Genomic DNA, 14,293 nt, shown 5'->3' with positions numbered 1-14,293 from the left:
TTATTGTCACATGTAGTACACAACATGTACTTGCCACAAATTCCTGCAACTCCTTTAATGTTACTGTAAGCTTCTTGCCAGCCCTCAGCCAGTTTTCTTGGGGGGAGTTTTCATTTTACATTCCGTTCTTGGTAATGTCAGTTATGTCATATTTTCTGCACTTGTTGATGATTGGCTTATGTTCCATGGTATATCCAATGCCTTGGAAACTATTTTATACCTTTTTCCTAATGGATACCTTCCAACAGTGAGATTCCTTTGATGCTTTGTAAGCTCTTTGCCGTCCATGGCTTTTGCTCTAAGAGGCAACTGAATAAATGTTAGAAAAATCCTAGTAGAACAGCTGAACTTTACATGGTTTTATTTAGTTACTAATTGATAGCAAAGATATATTACTGCTAAACATCAGTTTGAATGTGATTGGTTAAATTCTGAACACAGCCACATCTCTACTTCTAAGCAGATGTGCATACTTATTGAACCATGTTATTATAAGTTTTTTATTTTTATCTTGTTTCCCTGGAATATTTCAGTTAGTTTTTCAATTGAATTGTATAGATTATGTATCATATGAAAGATGAAAAAGGCTGAAGTGATTTGTCTTGGTCTGGTTTTTACATCTCAAATGCCTGGCATTTTAACGGGTGTGTAAATGTTTTATATCTATTGTAGTGAGAATTTTGAATGTTCATCAGTTACTTTTAGCTAGTGAAATTATAGTATTTGAAAATCTTGATAGAGAAATGAAAAGAGTTTTAACACATATCTCCTAACTGTAGTAATGTATGCACTTAGATTTAGAATGTAATGTTGGTCAGCTGCTCTTGATAGAATTATGATTCTATATATCACTAAGCAATAGGTAATAACTATTTTGGGGCCACTGGAGGGCAGACTTGAATTAAACTCTGATTCATTTTACCAAGAACTCCATAAATTCATAATTACAGAAAATTTCAAGGTGTTTGTTTTTGTATATCTGTTCAAATAGTATACTAAAAAAAACCAATAGTCAATAAAAATTACAAAAATGCAAGAACGTTATTACATGTATAAACTGGAATAGGGAGGATAATTTTATTATTCCTCTGTGGTTTTATAAAAGGAGAAGCAGTATTAGAAGTATTACTTTATGCAACATAGCAGGTTCTTTCATTTTCTTTTGTATTAAATGCATCCAGTAAATTAACTTAGTAGCTCAAACTTTTCTTTTGAACTTTCTGTTGAGTAATAAATAATTACTGGATTATGTATTTATTATATAGTTGACAGTAGGGTAAAAGAATATTTAGGCACAGCTATTTAAAAGATCATCTTCCTAATACAGATAGTCGTCAATTTATAATAATTTATTTAGTGACTGTTAAATTGCAGTAGCACTGGAAAAAAAATACTTGAGTGCCACAGAATTCCCATTGTCATGTGTCTGTCTGTCTCTCTCTCTCTCTTTCTCCCTCCCTCTCTCTCTCTTTCTCTCATACCTAAAGTCTGGCATATTTCATTTTTTGGTTGAAACACATTGGTTCATTCCTGCATAGTCTATTTACAGTTCATATGGTATATATATTTTAAAAGAAAGAACAAGATTTTGGCATGTTTTCAAAATTAACCTGCTGGTTTGACCCCTAGTTCTTAAATTTGTTTTTTGTGGGATGCTAGTGAGCTTTGCATTCCTTATGAGAAGTGCTAGATAAATATCAGCTAATTAGCACAACTTTTCTTTATTGTTCTATAACCCTAATTAATTTCCAAATTTGAACATTCCAAATATGTTTTCATATAATCTTTATATTTACCAAAGAATGTTCTCCAATGCTCTTTAAAACTTGGCATAAGTATGCACATTCTACCTATTCAATTCAGAGCTTGCACTAATTTGGGAAAAACAGATTTACTCAATGAGATAGCAGGAAAGAAATGAACAACTTTCAGGATAAAACCTGGCAAGCATGAAAAAACAATGAATGTAGGCCCAGTGCAAAGGTCAGCAAAGCCTAATTTATCCATCACTGCTATAGATAATATTTTTGTTGTACTCCCAAAACTATTTTGCAGACCTTGGTCAGTCATAGGAAGAGGCTGTTATATAAAGCTATTGGCAGTCAGGTAAGCAATGTGGCTGTTAGGTTTTCTTTCAATCTGTGAATGAAGCATAAGCAGGGACAAAGTTGGAGTTGAAACATTGTCCCCAAATCATTAGGTCCAATTTGTCTCACAAGGTTGAGCCTTCCATCCAATGTAGAATAGCAAATTTACTATAGATACCCTTGAGGAAAATAGTTTCAAATGAGTCAAGCAAAAGTATTCAGAGGAGAATGTGTTTTTTTAAAATATAGACTAAACATCTGTTTCTACCCAGTGGATTGTCCAATACTCCATGAAAAGCAGGCATGAGGGTTTTCTGAGCTTTCTCTCAAAATCACTCAATAATGGATTTGTTTGTTTGGAAAAATATATTGTTTTTGTGAGATGGAGCGTTGATCCTACCTGACACTTCTCGTAGGGAAGGGAAGAGGATGCAGGAATGGGTGTCACTGTGTTCTTCTGCCTGGAGACTGAGCCTGTCATCTTTTTGGCAATGCCTCCTTTGGCGGGAGCTCTTCCCAGTTTCAGGGAAGACATAGCAATGATGAGGCTTGTGACCTGTGAAAATATTAGCCCATCCCTGTCTGTGGACCAGAAGGTTCCTAGGGTAGGGATAGATCCTCTTCCCTTCCCTATGAGAAGCAGCATGTCGGGTAGGACCAACGCTCCTTCTCCCTAGGGGGAAGGGAAGAGGATCCAGGAATGGGACTTACCAAAGCCCTCCAATCTGGTCCAAAGTTCCTTGATCCACATGAACCCTCTGGAGGACTCTCCTGCCAAAGGCTGCCTCAGCCGAAGCAAATGTGTCCAATTTGTAATTGTGAGTAAAGGGGGATGGAGATGCCCAAGTTGCTACTCTACAGATCTCCTCTATAGAGGCCTGTGTGATCCTCGCCGTCATCATGGCCGTGCTCCTGGTGGAATGGGCCATGATATGCCTAAGCACCAGAAGGGCCTGGGCCTCGTAGGTGATGCACGCCCGAATCCACCATCCGACATTCGTAGGGGTGACCCTGGTACCCAAGGAGGAAAGCTGAAAAGAGACAAAAAAAAATCCTCCAGAAGGAGGAGGTCTGCTTAATGTAAATACAGAGAGCACTCCTAAAGCCCAAGATGTGCTACTTCTTTTCCCAGGCCTGAGTGGGCCCCAGGCAGAGGTTTGACAGAATCAACTCCTGGGCCCTGTGGAACCAGAAATTCACCTCGGGAACGAAGGAGGGATCCAAGCATAATACCACTCTGTCTGGATGGAATATGCAGAGTCCTCCCTCACCAAAAGGGCCACCAGCTCCGAAATCCTTCTGGCTGACATGATGGCAACCAAGAATGCTATCTTGCAGGAGAGGAAGTGCAAAGAGGCCAATCTCAGTGGTTGAAGAGGCTCCCAGTAAGAGCATTTAACACATTTGACAGGTCACAGGTTGGGTACCTGTGTATCACTAGAGGCTTTAAGTTGGTTGCGCCCCTAAGAAATCTGCAGACGGTGGGATGCTGTGAAAGCGAGCCCAGGGTTAAATACGACTAAACTGAAGATAGAGTAGTTACCTATCTGCGGACTTCTGTCTGTCCCCGGGCTCCCCTGCCTTGCCTGGCTAAGCCATCTGGCTAACTACCAGCTTTCCCCCCAGCGTCCAGCTTGCTTACCTTCACTCTTTGGACCAAAGCCCGAGCTGCCTTGCTGTTTGAAGAACGTCTGTCTTGCTGTTTGGCTGCTCAGCTGCTTTTTAAATTACCAGCTTTCTGTCTGCAATCCATCTCTTCGGCTAGCAACTGAATCTGCCTGCCTGCTTTATGCCTTTAATTGGGTGGGTTTTTGTTTTATTTTTTAAAAAAGGTTACTTGGGGGTTTTTTAGGATGTTTTTTTTAAAGAATTTTATTGGTTTTTACAAATATTTACAGGAAGGGGTAGATAGGTACAAAAAATTTTGACAGCTACATCGTGCGAAAGGTAGAAATCCCCCCAAATCTCACAACTTTTACAGAAAAAAATTAAGATCAAAAATTAAGAGATAAACATTGGCAGCTTTTTGTTTTACATTGTATCAATATATTCAATCATCTTATATATCACTTCCAACAATTACATTATAGCAACAACTGCAATAATGTTTCAAACTTGTTTTTGTGACCTGAGTCTTTTCAATATTGCTTCCTCCCCCCTGTCTTCTGGCAGAGCCACGGCCCCTCCCTCCTTCATATCTTGTGTAGTGTCCCCTGTTCCATCTAGAAAGGCACTGTGATTTTTAATGAAGGCCTCTGCCTCCACAACTGTGTTAATTCTAATTCTACTGCCCTCCCAAAAAATCAACATTCCTTCTGGCAATAACCATCTGAACCAAACTCCTTTGCTATATAATTTCTTTGATAAAAAGGAATATTTCTTCCTCTTATCTCTTACTTTGTTTAAGAATGGTTATTTCTTTATCTTTATATTTTAATGGTCCCGCCCTTTGAGCTCCTAAGACCTCATCTCTTGTTGTCTTTCTAAGAAATTTAACATGTACTTCCCTTGGAACATTGTGTGTTCTAGCATATGCTGAATTGATTCTATAAATCAAATCAACATCCCACCATAGCTGTTTTTTATCTCTTTTAATGTATTCTGCTAAAATTGTGGTCATAATCTCCTTGAGATCCTCATTTTCTGTCTCTGGTAAGTTTTGAAATCTAAGGAAAAAAGACATTCTTTCAAATTCCATCTTTATCATATGATTTTCAAATTCTCTATTCCCCTTCTGGACTATCTTGACCTCCTCCCTCAACCCAGTCGTGTCTTCCTCCAACACACCTATTATCTGTTTATTTTGTGTTGCTTGTTGCGTTTCTCTGAGCTGTTCATTTAAGTCTGCCAGTTGTTTTTTCAATTCGTCTTGTCCCTTCATAATAGTTTGAAACATTTGGGCAACAGATAAGTCCTTTGAACTCTCTTCAGTTGTTTTAGGTTGTAGAAATGAGGCCATTTGTGTTTGTTGTGTAATCGGGCTAGACGTAGAAGATGTCGGGGCCGAAGATGCCTTACCAGGCGGTGGCTTTTTAGGTCCCATATTAAGTTCAGAGATAGCTGTAAGTCTTATACAAAAGAAATGGCATCTGTGGAATACACAGCTGGGAGGGATCGTGGAGACAAACAAGCCCAGAAGTGAAAGTTAGTCCTCCTGTACAGCTACAAGCCAGGAAATAGGAATCAAGTACTCCAAATCCAAGGGGACCACATAAGAAGAGAGGCTCCAGGAGATCTCCGGGGTGTAGAGTATTACAAAGCCAAAAATTCTTTCAAAGGGGAAACTTCATTCGTAAAAGCAAAGAAGAAGGAGGAAGTTGGCCATCTTGGCTCCACCTTCACAGGGGACCAGGGAGCAACATGTCCAAAGTTTCCATAAGGTAGTTTAAGAAAACAACTCAGCAGTCATCTCTTGCAATTGTAGCAAAATTCATTCTCCCATTGCAAGTGGAAGTGAAAGTTAGCTTTTAACTCTCTCTCTCTCTCCTCCAAGTGAGAGAGATATTCCGAGTGCTGCCTTTTACGAGGGGGGGGGGTGGAAACCTCCCCCCCCCAATCTTAACACTTCAAAGGATTGAATCCACAATTTAGAAAAGCTGCTGTTCATCAATTAAATAGATTTAAAGGAGATCGAGGGAAACTTCTCACCTCACCGCACTTCAACTGTAGCGTCTAATTCATTCTTTCCTTCCGGAATCCGATCGGTGAAGGCGCACAGCAACAGCGCTCAGCGCCGCCATGCACCCACACACACACTCCCCAGCTCCTGAGGCGAAGCTGGAAACCCCCCTGTGGCTGCCGCCGATCCAGGGGGTCCCAGCAAGCCACCCTATAGCAGGGAGCCCCTCCAAGGCTCCCTGTGCTCCTAAAGGGAGCCCACCAAAGAGACGAGTGGCGGATTTTTTTAAAGGAAATAATAGCCATTTAAAATTTATAGTTTTAGCTGCTTTTATATTTTTAGATTTGTACAGCTTTCTGAGATTTTGCAAGCTTCTGGAGTGTTTTACACTCACTACACAAACACACAAAATCACACCAAGCTGTATGTGACATTTTGTGCTTGTGATAGTTGGTTTTGTGAGTTATCTGTGACTGTGTGTTTCCTGCTTCTTGTTGCAGGGGACACTTTGTGTGCTTTTACATTGTGTAAGAGTTGCACAATGGCATTGCGTTTTTGTTAAATGGGAAAGTTGTTTTTTGTGGCTCTGTGAGTTTCCTGCTTGTGGCAGGGGCCATTTTCTGTGCTTTTGCAATTCTGCTTGGGCAGGGGGTTGGACTAGATGACCTGCAAGATCCCTTCCAACTCTTGTTAATCTGTTAACTTGTTAAATCTGTTACAGGGGCGTTTCTTTGAGATACAGCTGCTTTTGCATTGTGTGTGAGCTGCACAATGTTGTGAGTCAGTTGTGTTGTTTTTGTGTAAAGTGTGAAAGTTGCCTTTTGAGCTCCTTGTGGCTCTGTAAGTTTTCTGCTTGTGGCAGGTGCTCTTTTGTATGAGGTGCAACTGCTTCTGTGAAGTGTGTGAGCCAGTTGTGTTGCTTTTGTGTAAAGTGTGAAAGTTGCTTTTTGAGCATTGGGCTCTGAGAGTTTCCTGCTTGTGGCAGGGGCTTTTATGTGAGGTGCATCTGCTTATGCATTGTATTGCTTTTGTGTTAAAACTGGTTGCTTGTGTTTTGTGTGCTTTTGTATTGCTCCCATCACTGGTGCTCAGCTAACAAAGCTCTTTTTCTTCCTTTTGCAGTAGCAGCCTTTACCAACAAGGATGAAAAGGCAACAAACTTTTATTGCTCTGATGTAACTATTCTTACATAAGTATTCTTCATTATTCTTATTTAAGTATTAAATGCACGAAATAATTGGTATATTTTTTTTTGTAGGTCATAAGGGCAAAGAAGTGACGTTAGCTTGGCCACGCCCACCCAGTCAAATGACCACCAAACCACACTCACAGAATCAGTAGGGAAAATTTTTAGATTTCCCCACTGAGTCAATCCCTTGTCCAAACCATTCTGGAGGAATTCCAGGACCTGACTGATGGCTACCGAGTAAGGGTCAATCTCTGTGCTAGAGCACCAGCAGCAAAAGGCTGTCCAGGTAGCATTGTATCTTCTGTCGGTGGAAGGCCTCCTAGAGGCCTGAATTGTCCGTATCACCCTGGAGAAATTGTCCCGACTCAGGACTCCTCGCTCAAATGCCAGACAATCAACTGGAGCCACTGGATGAACCAGAGCCCCCCTGGCTGAGGAAGATCTTGTTCAAGGGATCCTCCAGGGACAAGCCACTGACAGACCTATCATATCGGCGAACCACGGTCTCCTGGACCAATGAGGGGCGATAAGCAGCAACTGAATCTTCTCCTTCAGTTCTTTCTTGATTTCTCCCAGGATCAGTGGAAAGGGCAGAAAGGCATACAGGAGTCCTTGTGGCCATGGGTTGTGAAGGGCATTGATCCTTTCTGCCCCCGGTGCTAGGAACCTGGAGAAAAACCTGGGAAGCTCCTTGTTGTCTGAGGTGGCAAATAGGTCCAGGACTGGAGGACCAAAGTGTTCCCTCAGTTCCTGGAATTTGGCTGGGTGCAGGCACCACTCTGATTGGTCCACTGTCAAGCAATTTCTTCTGATTTTTTTCTTTTTCTGTCCTAATGAAGAGAATCCAGGAATAGTCTGTGTGAGGAGTAAAGATTTATATGTCTCGACTGGCAAAATACTGAGACAAAACTAGGAAGGGTTCTTTTTCAGGACAACATATCTGGCAGCAATTTCTTTGTCAATGCATGATCCTGGGGCATTCAGATTATACACACAGATGGTATCCTTGTTTCTCACTAGTTGAGATTATAAACTGAAAAACAATCCATTCTAGCCTGATGCTAACTCTTCTAAAAGTTTTACCTATGTTGTCCTTCATTCCATCCCCGATATAATACTGTCTTCTAACTTCTGGAACAGTTGTTACTTTTCTTACATTAAATTTATATTTTACCATTCCACCACCTATCCTTACACACGCACATACATAATTAAACAGATTGATATTGAGCTTTTGATGCTCTCTCCTAACCAGGGACTTATGGAAAAAACTATTTCAATTTGCCTATTTCTTGTTTCTGTTTCTTAATGAGCTTTTGATTTTTTTGTATCTAATATTTAAAAATGTGGTTAGTTTATTGTTGATTATAGTTTAGTTTTTACATTTTAATTATTATTTAGTTCTGGCACCAGAAGAGGGATAGGAAAAAAATAAACAATAAACTATAAGCCATGGATAAAATAAGCAAACAAAAACAGAAGACTGATTTTTATTGGGATTATGAGTGGGTTAGTCTATCACCATTTGCAATTCCAAAACTGCTCAAATCCAATGTGACAGATACTTACATCATCATCTCATCATCAATGTAAACTATTTCAGTAACTAAAAACAATATTTACAAACTAAGTAAATCTATGTTAAAGGTGATAGCTTTATCATGGAAATACAAACTTCTATTAAACAGTTCATTTATTAAAATACAGAAAACAATTTGTTATTAAAACAGGATATGGTCACAAGTGTATACTGTAAAAGTAGATAGCACATTTTGTTGTTTTATACTGTTAATAGTTTATTAAGTGGTATTCATCCTTGTAAATGGCAAATTGTTGAAAAATTCACAGAACTAATTAATATATTCAATAAATAGAAAGGGACCTTTACAAAAAATCTACAGTTACTGTACCACAGAAAAGTCTACTTCATTTTCAGTTTAACATAATGAAAACCAAGAATGTCAATCACAAAAAATTATTCATATATTGCACTCAATCAAAATATGAATACCTCATTAATATTCTGCAAAAATATTTCAATACATTGTGCTTTTCCAAAGTTATGAGAAACATTTTATTAGTATCAATCTACTATGAATTTCATGTTTTCTGGGTTTCCACTGTTTCAATTCTGATTGTGCATAAATGTAATAAACTGTGCATATGCACAATACATTTATATATGTATCATTAATAGATAGCTGCACATATGCTTGTTCAAAGACATTCAAGCAACTTAACTTTAGAGATTTTTTTTTTATTCCATCATCTGTTGGAGAAATTCTAAATTATTTGAATGTATAAAAAAGTTGATTTAACTTAAACAGTAATGTTTTTTAGAGTCCTAAAACTTTAGTACTATAAATATTTTATTTCCATCTTGTGGAATTTTAAATAATGAATTATAAGATAAATTCAAATACCTTTCATCTGCAATGGCTGTATATTCCTGCACAGAAACTAATTATTCAAAATAAATGTTTAATACAAGGCTAGTAAACCATAAAATATGTAGAAAATTGTGTAAGGATGAATTAATACTGTTATAATAAACATCCCAGAGATTTCATAAAATTAGTTAGATTTTGTCCATTTTGTTCAGATATTTCAAAAAATGGAAAGAGTTTCCAAAAATGTCAAATACAAACAATTGCAAAATAACGTATTTATTAAAAAATTGGGTCTCTGGAAATTTGAAAAGTCTGTTTGAATACAAATAGAATTTCTAACTACCAGTTCATGGCACAGTTAATATAAAAAAAGTCTATCAAGCTGCTTCTTGCTTAAAAACACAAATATAAAATCTTTGTTAGAAAGTATTTTGGTTGAAAAGCAACACTGTAAAAAGCAGTGGGTGGGAGGAATAAAAATAAGCAATGTTACTCTTGCACAAGGATTCAAAGATTCATGAACATGCAGGAAGCACTAGAATGTGATGCCAATGTTCATATACATTCTTTAATCCCCCAGAAGTTGTTATAAACTAACTAATTAGCTGAAACCAGAGGGGAAGAACTGTGCAAATTTGGGAAGATTATCAATATAGCCATGCAAAAATAAAAATGCCAGGTTGTATTTTAAGAAGATAAAACTAAATCTTTTCCTTCTAAAATATTGTATTATCTGTTAATTGTCATGACCTATTTCCCATATAGTGTAAAGCATATGATTTAAATGTGATGCAATTTTAAAACCAGTTTGTTGAAAGTAAGGAGTAAAATCAAAAATAATTCTAATCCACACTACTTTTCCATTTAAAAATGCTAAAATATTTTAGATTAATATCTGTTCAATTTCAGAAGAAAATATTGAACTACTGTTTCTTGGGTTGGTTTACAGACTCTTAACGCCAAAAAAATAAGAGTTACTCTAATCATTTTGAATTCACTGCCACTATAAAAGTAGAACTGTAGCCCGTTCCAAATGAAGATAAATAACGTTCTCCTCTTCCAACTCTGTGCACTATGCAAAGACCTACTGTATATTCTACGCTAGGGGTGTTAAACTTGTGGGCCGTGGGCCATGTGCTGGCCTCACCCACCCCTTAGCAAAAGGGGGGGGGGAATCACGATACATCACATGATGACATGACATCGCAGGTTTGATACCCATGTTCTAAGCCCAAGCAGTTTTATAACATCACTACTGCCTGTATACATTAAGTAATACAAACAATGACTTGCACCAATTTTAGTCAAAGTTTAATGTGACAGCCAATATACTTTTAGCAGCTGGATCAATCATATCAAAATAGAGCAGCACAAAGCATTAACTGTCTGGGATGATGGGAAAGGTAAAAAAAAAGTATCTTAATAGTATTAGAAAATAATAATATATGTACAGTACATGCTGTATATAGTAAAATATTCACTGCTGTTACTAAGGGCAGAAAAGATTTGCATGTACTGAGATACTGTAGCTATTTTCATAGTTATGATTTGGAAATAGTGGCTTGAACTCACATTGTTCAGTACTGGCACGATAATGACATGTTAATTTTTTTATAAGAGATTGTGTACACAGATCTGAATATTGTTTTTCAAATATCAGCTGCTATTTTAACTGACCTGTATCAGAGTGCCTAAGAAAGAAGGTTCTTGTATGGAAGTAGCAAACCAATTCTAGGCCACATCTAATAATGACTGAAATAAAGTTTAGCACCCAGAAATAGCATAGTGATACTAAAGATTTCATCTGATAGGCCTATCATACAATCATTCTCCAATACAACTTACCTGCTGAGCAAATTAATTCGTAAATTTTCCCACATGTTAAAACATCAATATTATAAAGTATTTACTCAAATGATCCTTACTATTCCATTTTAACATTTAATCATTGAAAGAATTTAGGTTTTTATTGCAAAACAAAATAACTTGAAGCAGTTTAGTTGACTAAAATAAGAGCATGAGGGATCCTAAGGTGGTACCATCACTGAATGGCCCCTCGTCTACACAGCAACATTAGTTAGGATGTTATTGGTCTGTTGAGACAGTAATACTGATAGTAGGTAGTCGCTGCTGATTAGATTGTTTGTTTGGAACCATAAGGTCTATTCTTTCAGTTTCAAATATCAGATTCCCTTCTTGCAAACTGCACACTGAAAGCCTATTTGTTTCTGTACCATTATGATTACTTGGGATCATACCACCACAGACCTGCTCAAAGGATTTACTAAAAAGAGTAGTGCTAGTTCTAGCTAAGCTATGACTCCCTGATTTTGGCAAGGATTGGCTGCTAGTTAGGGTCAGCCTTTTTAAAGAGAGAAGCTCTAGATTTTCACTCAGTGCCCTCTGACTTTGTTTGTAAGATAAATGTTCTTTGTAAGATTCAGCACTCATATCTTTTTCTTTTCCTCCAACTTTGTTTCCTCCAGGCCTTCGTTGACTCTTGCCCATTATTGTTTTATTACTGGTGTTACTGCTACTTTTTGATGAAATAGAATGACTTGTAGAAGTAGCTCTAGAGTAAAAACCTTCATCAACTTCAGATACTTCTATTAATTCTTCTTCTGGAATTCCTAATTCGTTACCTGCATGGAGACAGAACACTATATATTTCATTGGTTCTTGATAGATCTTTCTATTCAAGCACAAAGCAAAATATTTAAGAGCAGACAAGAAGCTCATCTATTATATCAATGTAATATAATAAAATATAAAGAAACAGAAAGCATGCTTACAATCTCATTGTGGTGATTTTTTTTAAAGCGCCTGTTATTCATGCAAGATTCAGAAGAGATTAGATCTATAAGAGCTAGAAAGAGGAATAAACCCATGTATGATCAAGGTATCTACATACTACAGACAGCAAAACAATCATGGAAATAGATAATCAGAACAGCAGACCAGCCAACAGGGCATCAACTGCAGGTGCTCACATTTTTAGCAAATCCAGTTGTGTTTCATATTTAAAGGGTTGAATGGCCACATTCTGTACTAAAGAGTTAAATTTGGTGATGATTCTGGAAACTTAACACACTGGAGCATATAATGTAACAAATGGGAAAACATTGTTGATATTGTTTATGTACACTTGAAAGAAAGGGTTATTTCAAATGTGTAAAATAAAAATGCTGGAATGGCTCAGAACTGAAAAGTCCAAGTTGAACATTAATGAAATTTGAAATCTCCCAGTGTGGTTTCCCTAGCTAAGATAAATCATGTTGTCAGCATGCTATCAATATGTGGAGCACAGAGATCAGCTCTATGTGTAAAGCATGCAGTTGTATTTGACTAAAAGTACATGCAAATGTCTATTGTTGATTACTAAAATCTTCAAAACATGCAGCCATGACCCTTTCAATTGATACCTTTTTGAATGTAGCTACAAAGTGTTCTGCTAATATTGCATTCTGCCAGGTGAGCTTATTCCATCCTCCATAATTTTTCTTACAGATTTTTGCCTCCTGATCTCTGGCAAGCCTTTGCTGTCAACTCTAGGTTCTGTAGGAATTTCCTGTACACCCTGAATATGTTGATCACTCTCTCCTGGCATTCTGTTTTTTTCCCCATTCCTGGTTCTTTCTCCAGCCACATTTGTGACACTAATCTCGGGTATAACAAAATTACCCGATTCAGTAGTGTCATTAGTATTATCTGGTTGCTCTAGAATTAAAGATGAACAAGACAAAAAAGAAAGAAAGAAAGAAAAAAGATGGCTGAAACAAAAAACATGGAGACAAATAAAAAGACACGAATTGGACAGAAAACCTAATAGTCTGAAGGTTTTAAAGTCAGATTTAATTTCCTGGCCTGTCATTAGTAAAGGGAGTTCTTACATAATGTCTAGAGATACTAAGTCATACAATGTTTCTGAAAATGAGATGGAATATAGGTTGTAGTATCAAAAAAATAAAAATGAACTCTTTGGAGTCGAGCTCAACTGAAAAAATGTACCTGCTACATACTAAAGAAGTTAGTAAATACATTAACATTTACTTTACAGTTACTTTTTAAATATATCCACTAACAGTATAAGGAATATTTTACTTGATTGAATATACATTAGTATCTCAGAACCAAACCAGTGATTTGGTCATATTCAAATTATTTTTACACTATTACACCAGGACAATTTTCTAAACTGTGCAGATTCAAATTAGAAAAAAATATTCTTTTTGAAAATTCAAGGATTTCTATCTTTCTGAATTCAAACAGATGATAAAGCTCTCTTTCTTGCCATCTACATTCTACTACACAATGTGGTGCTTCCTCACAAGGATCAATGTCCATATCATTTATCTTGTTATCACTAGTAGCATACAGCACAAAGGAGATAATGCAGTCAATCTTCCTATTTTCCAGACTTTCTTTGTGGATTGTCTGTATATATGCTGGGAAGTAAGGAAGACAAATAAGGCTTTATTAAGACTAAAGTGTGAATGCTGCATACTTTATATCATACATCTCTTCTAGCTTTCTATTTCTATAGCAAATAAATGCATAAAATTAAATAAGATAAAATGCAGATTTAAAAAATGAATGCGTTAATCAAATTAATATGTTACAATAGTTTCCAAAATACTATGTTTTTGTTCAATGAATTCTAAAGTTATGTTTAATACTCTTGTATTATAAAACCTGCAGTATTTTAACTAATATAGCACAATTTCCAATGCAAATATCAATAAAAATGCATAAATATTGTGTCATTTGGACACATATTACATATTAAAAACATTTTTCTTTATGAATCTCTTAAGTTATTGAGTTTGATTTATAGAAATATTGTACTATTGAAAAAGAAATATAAATAGCAAGATTGCTTTATTACAATTGCTCTAATTCATAAAGACTGCATTTTGGATATATGATCTACAATTCACATATCACTTATTCTGCAGTATTTGATGATTGGTACTTAGAGTGTACATTTGACTAGTTACAATGATCTCAC

General features: G+C 36.7%; 1 protein-coding gene and 1 long non-coding RNA gene across 3 annotated transcripts in view; one reads left to right on the top strand and one right to left on the bottom strand.

Moving 5' to 3' along the window:
- Positions 1 to 8,208, top strand: part of LOC309381528 — a 30,373-nt gene extending 22,165 nt beyond the window's left edge. The window contains exons 3-4 of the long non-coding RNA XR_014173564.1: positions 6,829 to 6,881; positions 6,965 to 8,208. This is a non-coding gene — a long non-coding RNA (uncharacterized lncRNA). The remainder of the gene's footprint in view (positions 1 to 6,828; positions 6,882 to 6,964) is intronic.
- A 144-nt stretch (positions 8,209 to 8,352) lies between these two features.
- The window catches only part of HYCC1 (hyccin PI4KA lipid kinase complex subunit 1), a 57,755-nt gene continuing 51,814 nt past the window's right edge, over positions 8,353 to 14,293 (bottom strand). The window contains exons 11-12 of one of the 2 annotated variants that reach the window (XM_081932625.1): positions 12,708 to 13,002; positions 11,791 to 11,927 (exon numbers count right to left, since the gene is read on the bottom strand). In XM_081932625.1, coding sequence (XP_081788751.1) covers positions 12,737 to 13,002 — 266 coding nt within the window. In that variant the 3' untranslated portion in view covers positions 11,791 to 11,927; positions 12,708 to 12,736. Of the gene's footprint in view, positions 11,928 to 12,707; positions 13,003 to 14,293 lie in introns of both variants that reach the window. The other variant, XM_081932624.1, reaches the window with a different exon arrangement.

The sequence above is a fragment of the Natrix helvetica genome, assembly GCF_964273705.1.
Source record: "Natrix helvetica genome assembly, chromosome: Z".
In the NCBI taxonomy this organism is placed as follows: Eukaryota; Metazoa; Chordata; class Lepidosauria; order Squamata; family Natricidae; genus Natrix; species Natrix helvetica.
The sequence above is the reverse complement of the archived record's forward strand: the minus strand, read 5'-3'. Positions and strand labels throughout refer to the sequence as shown.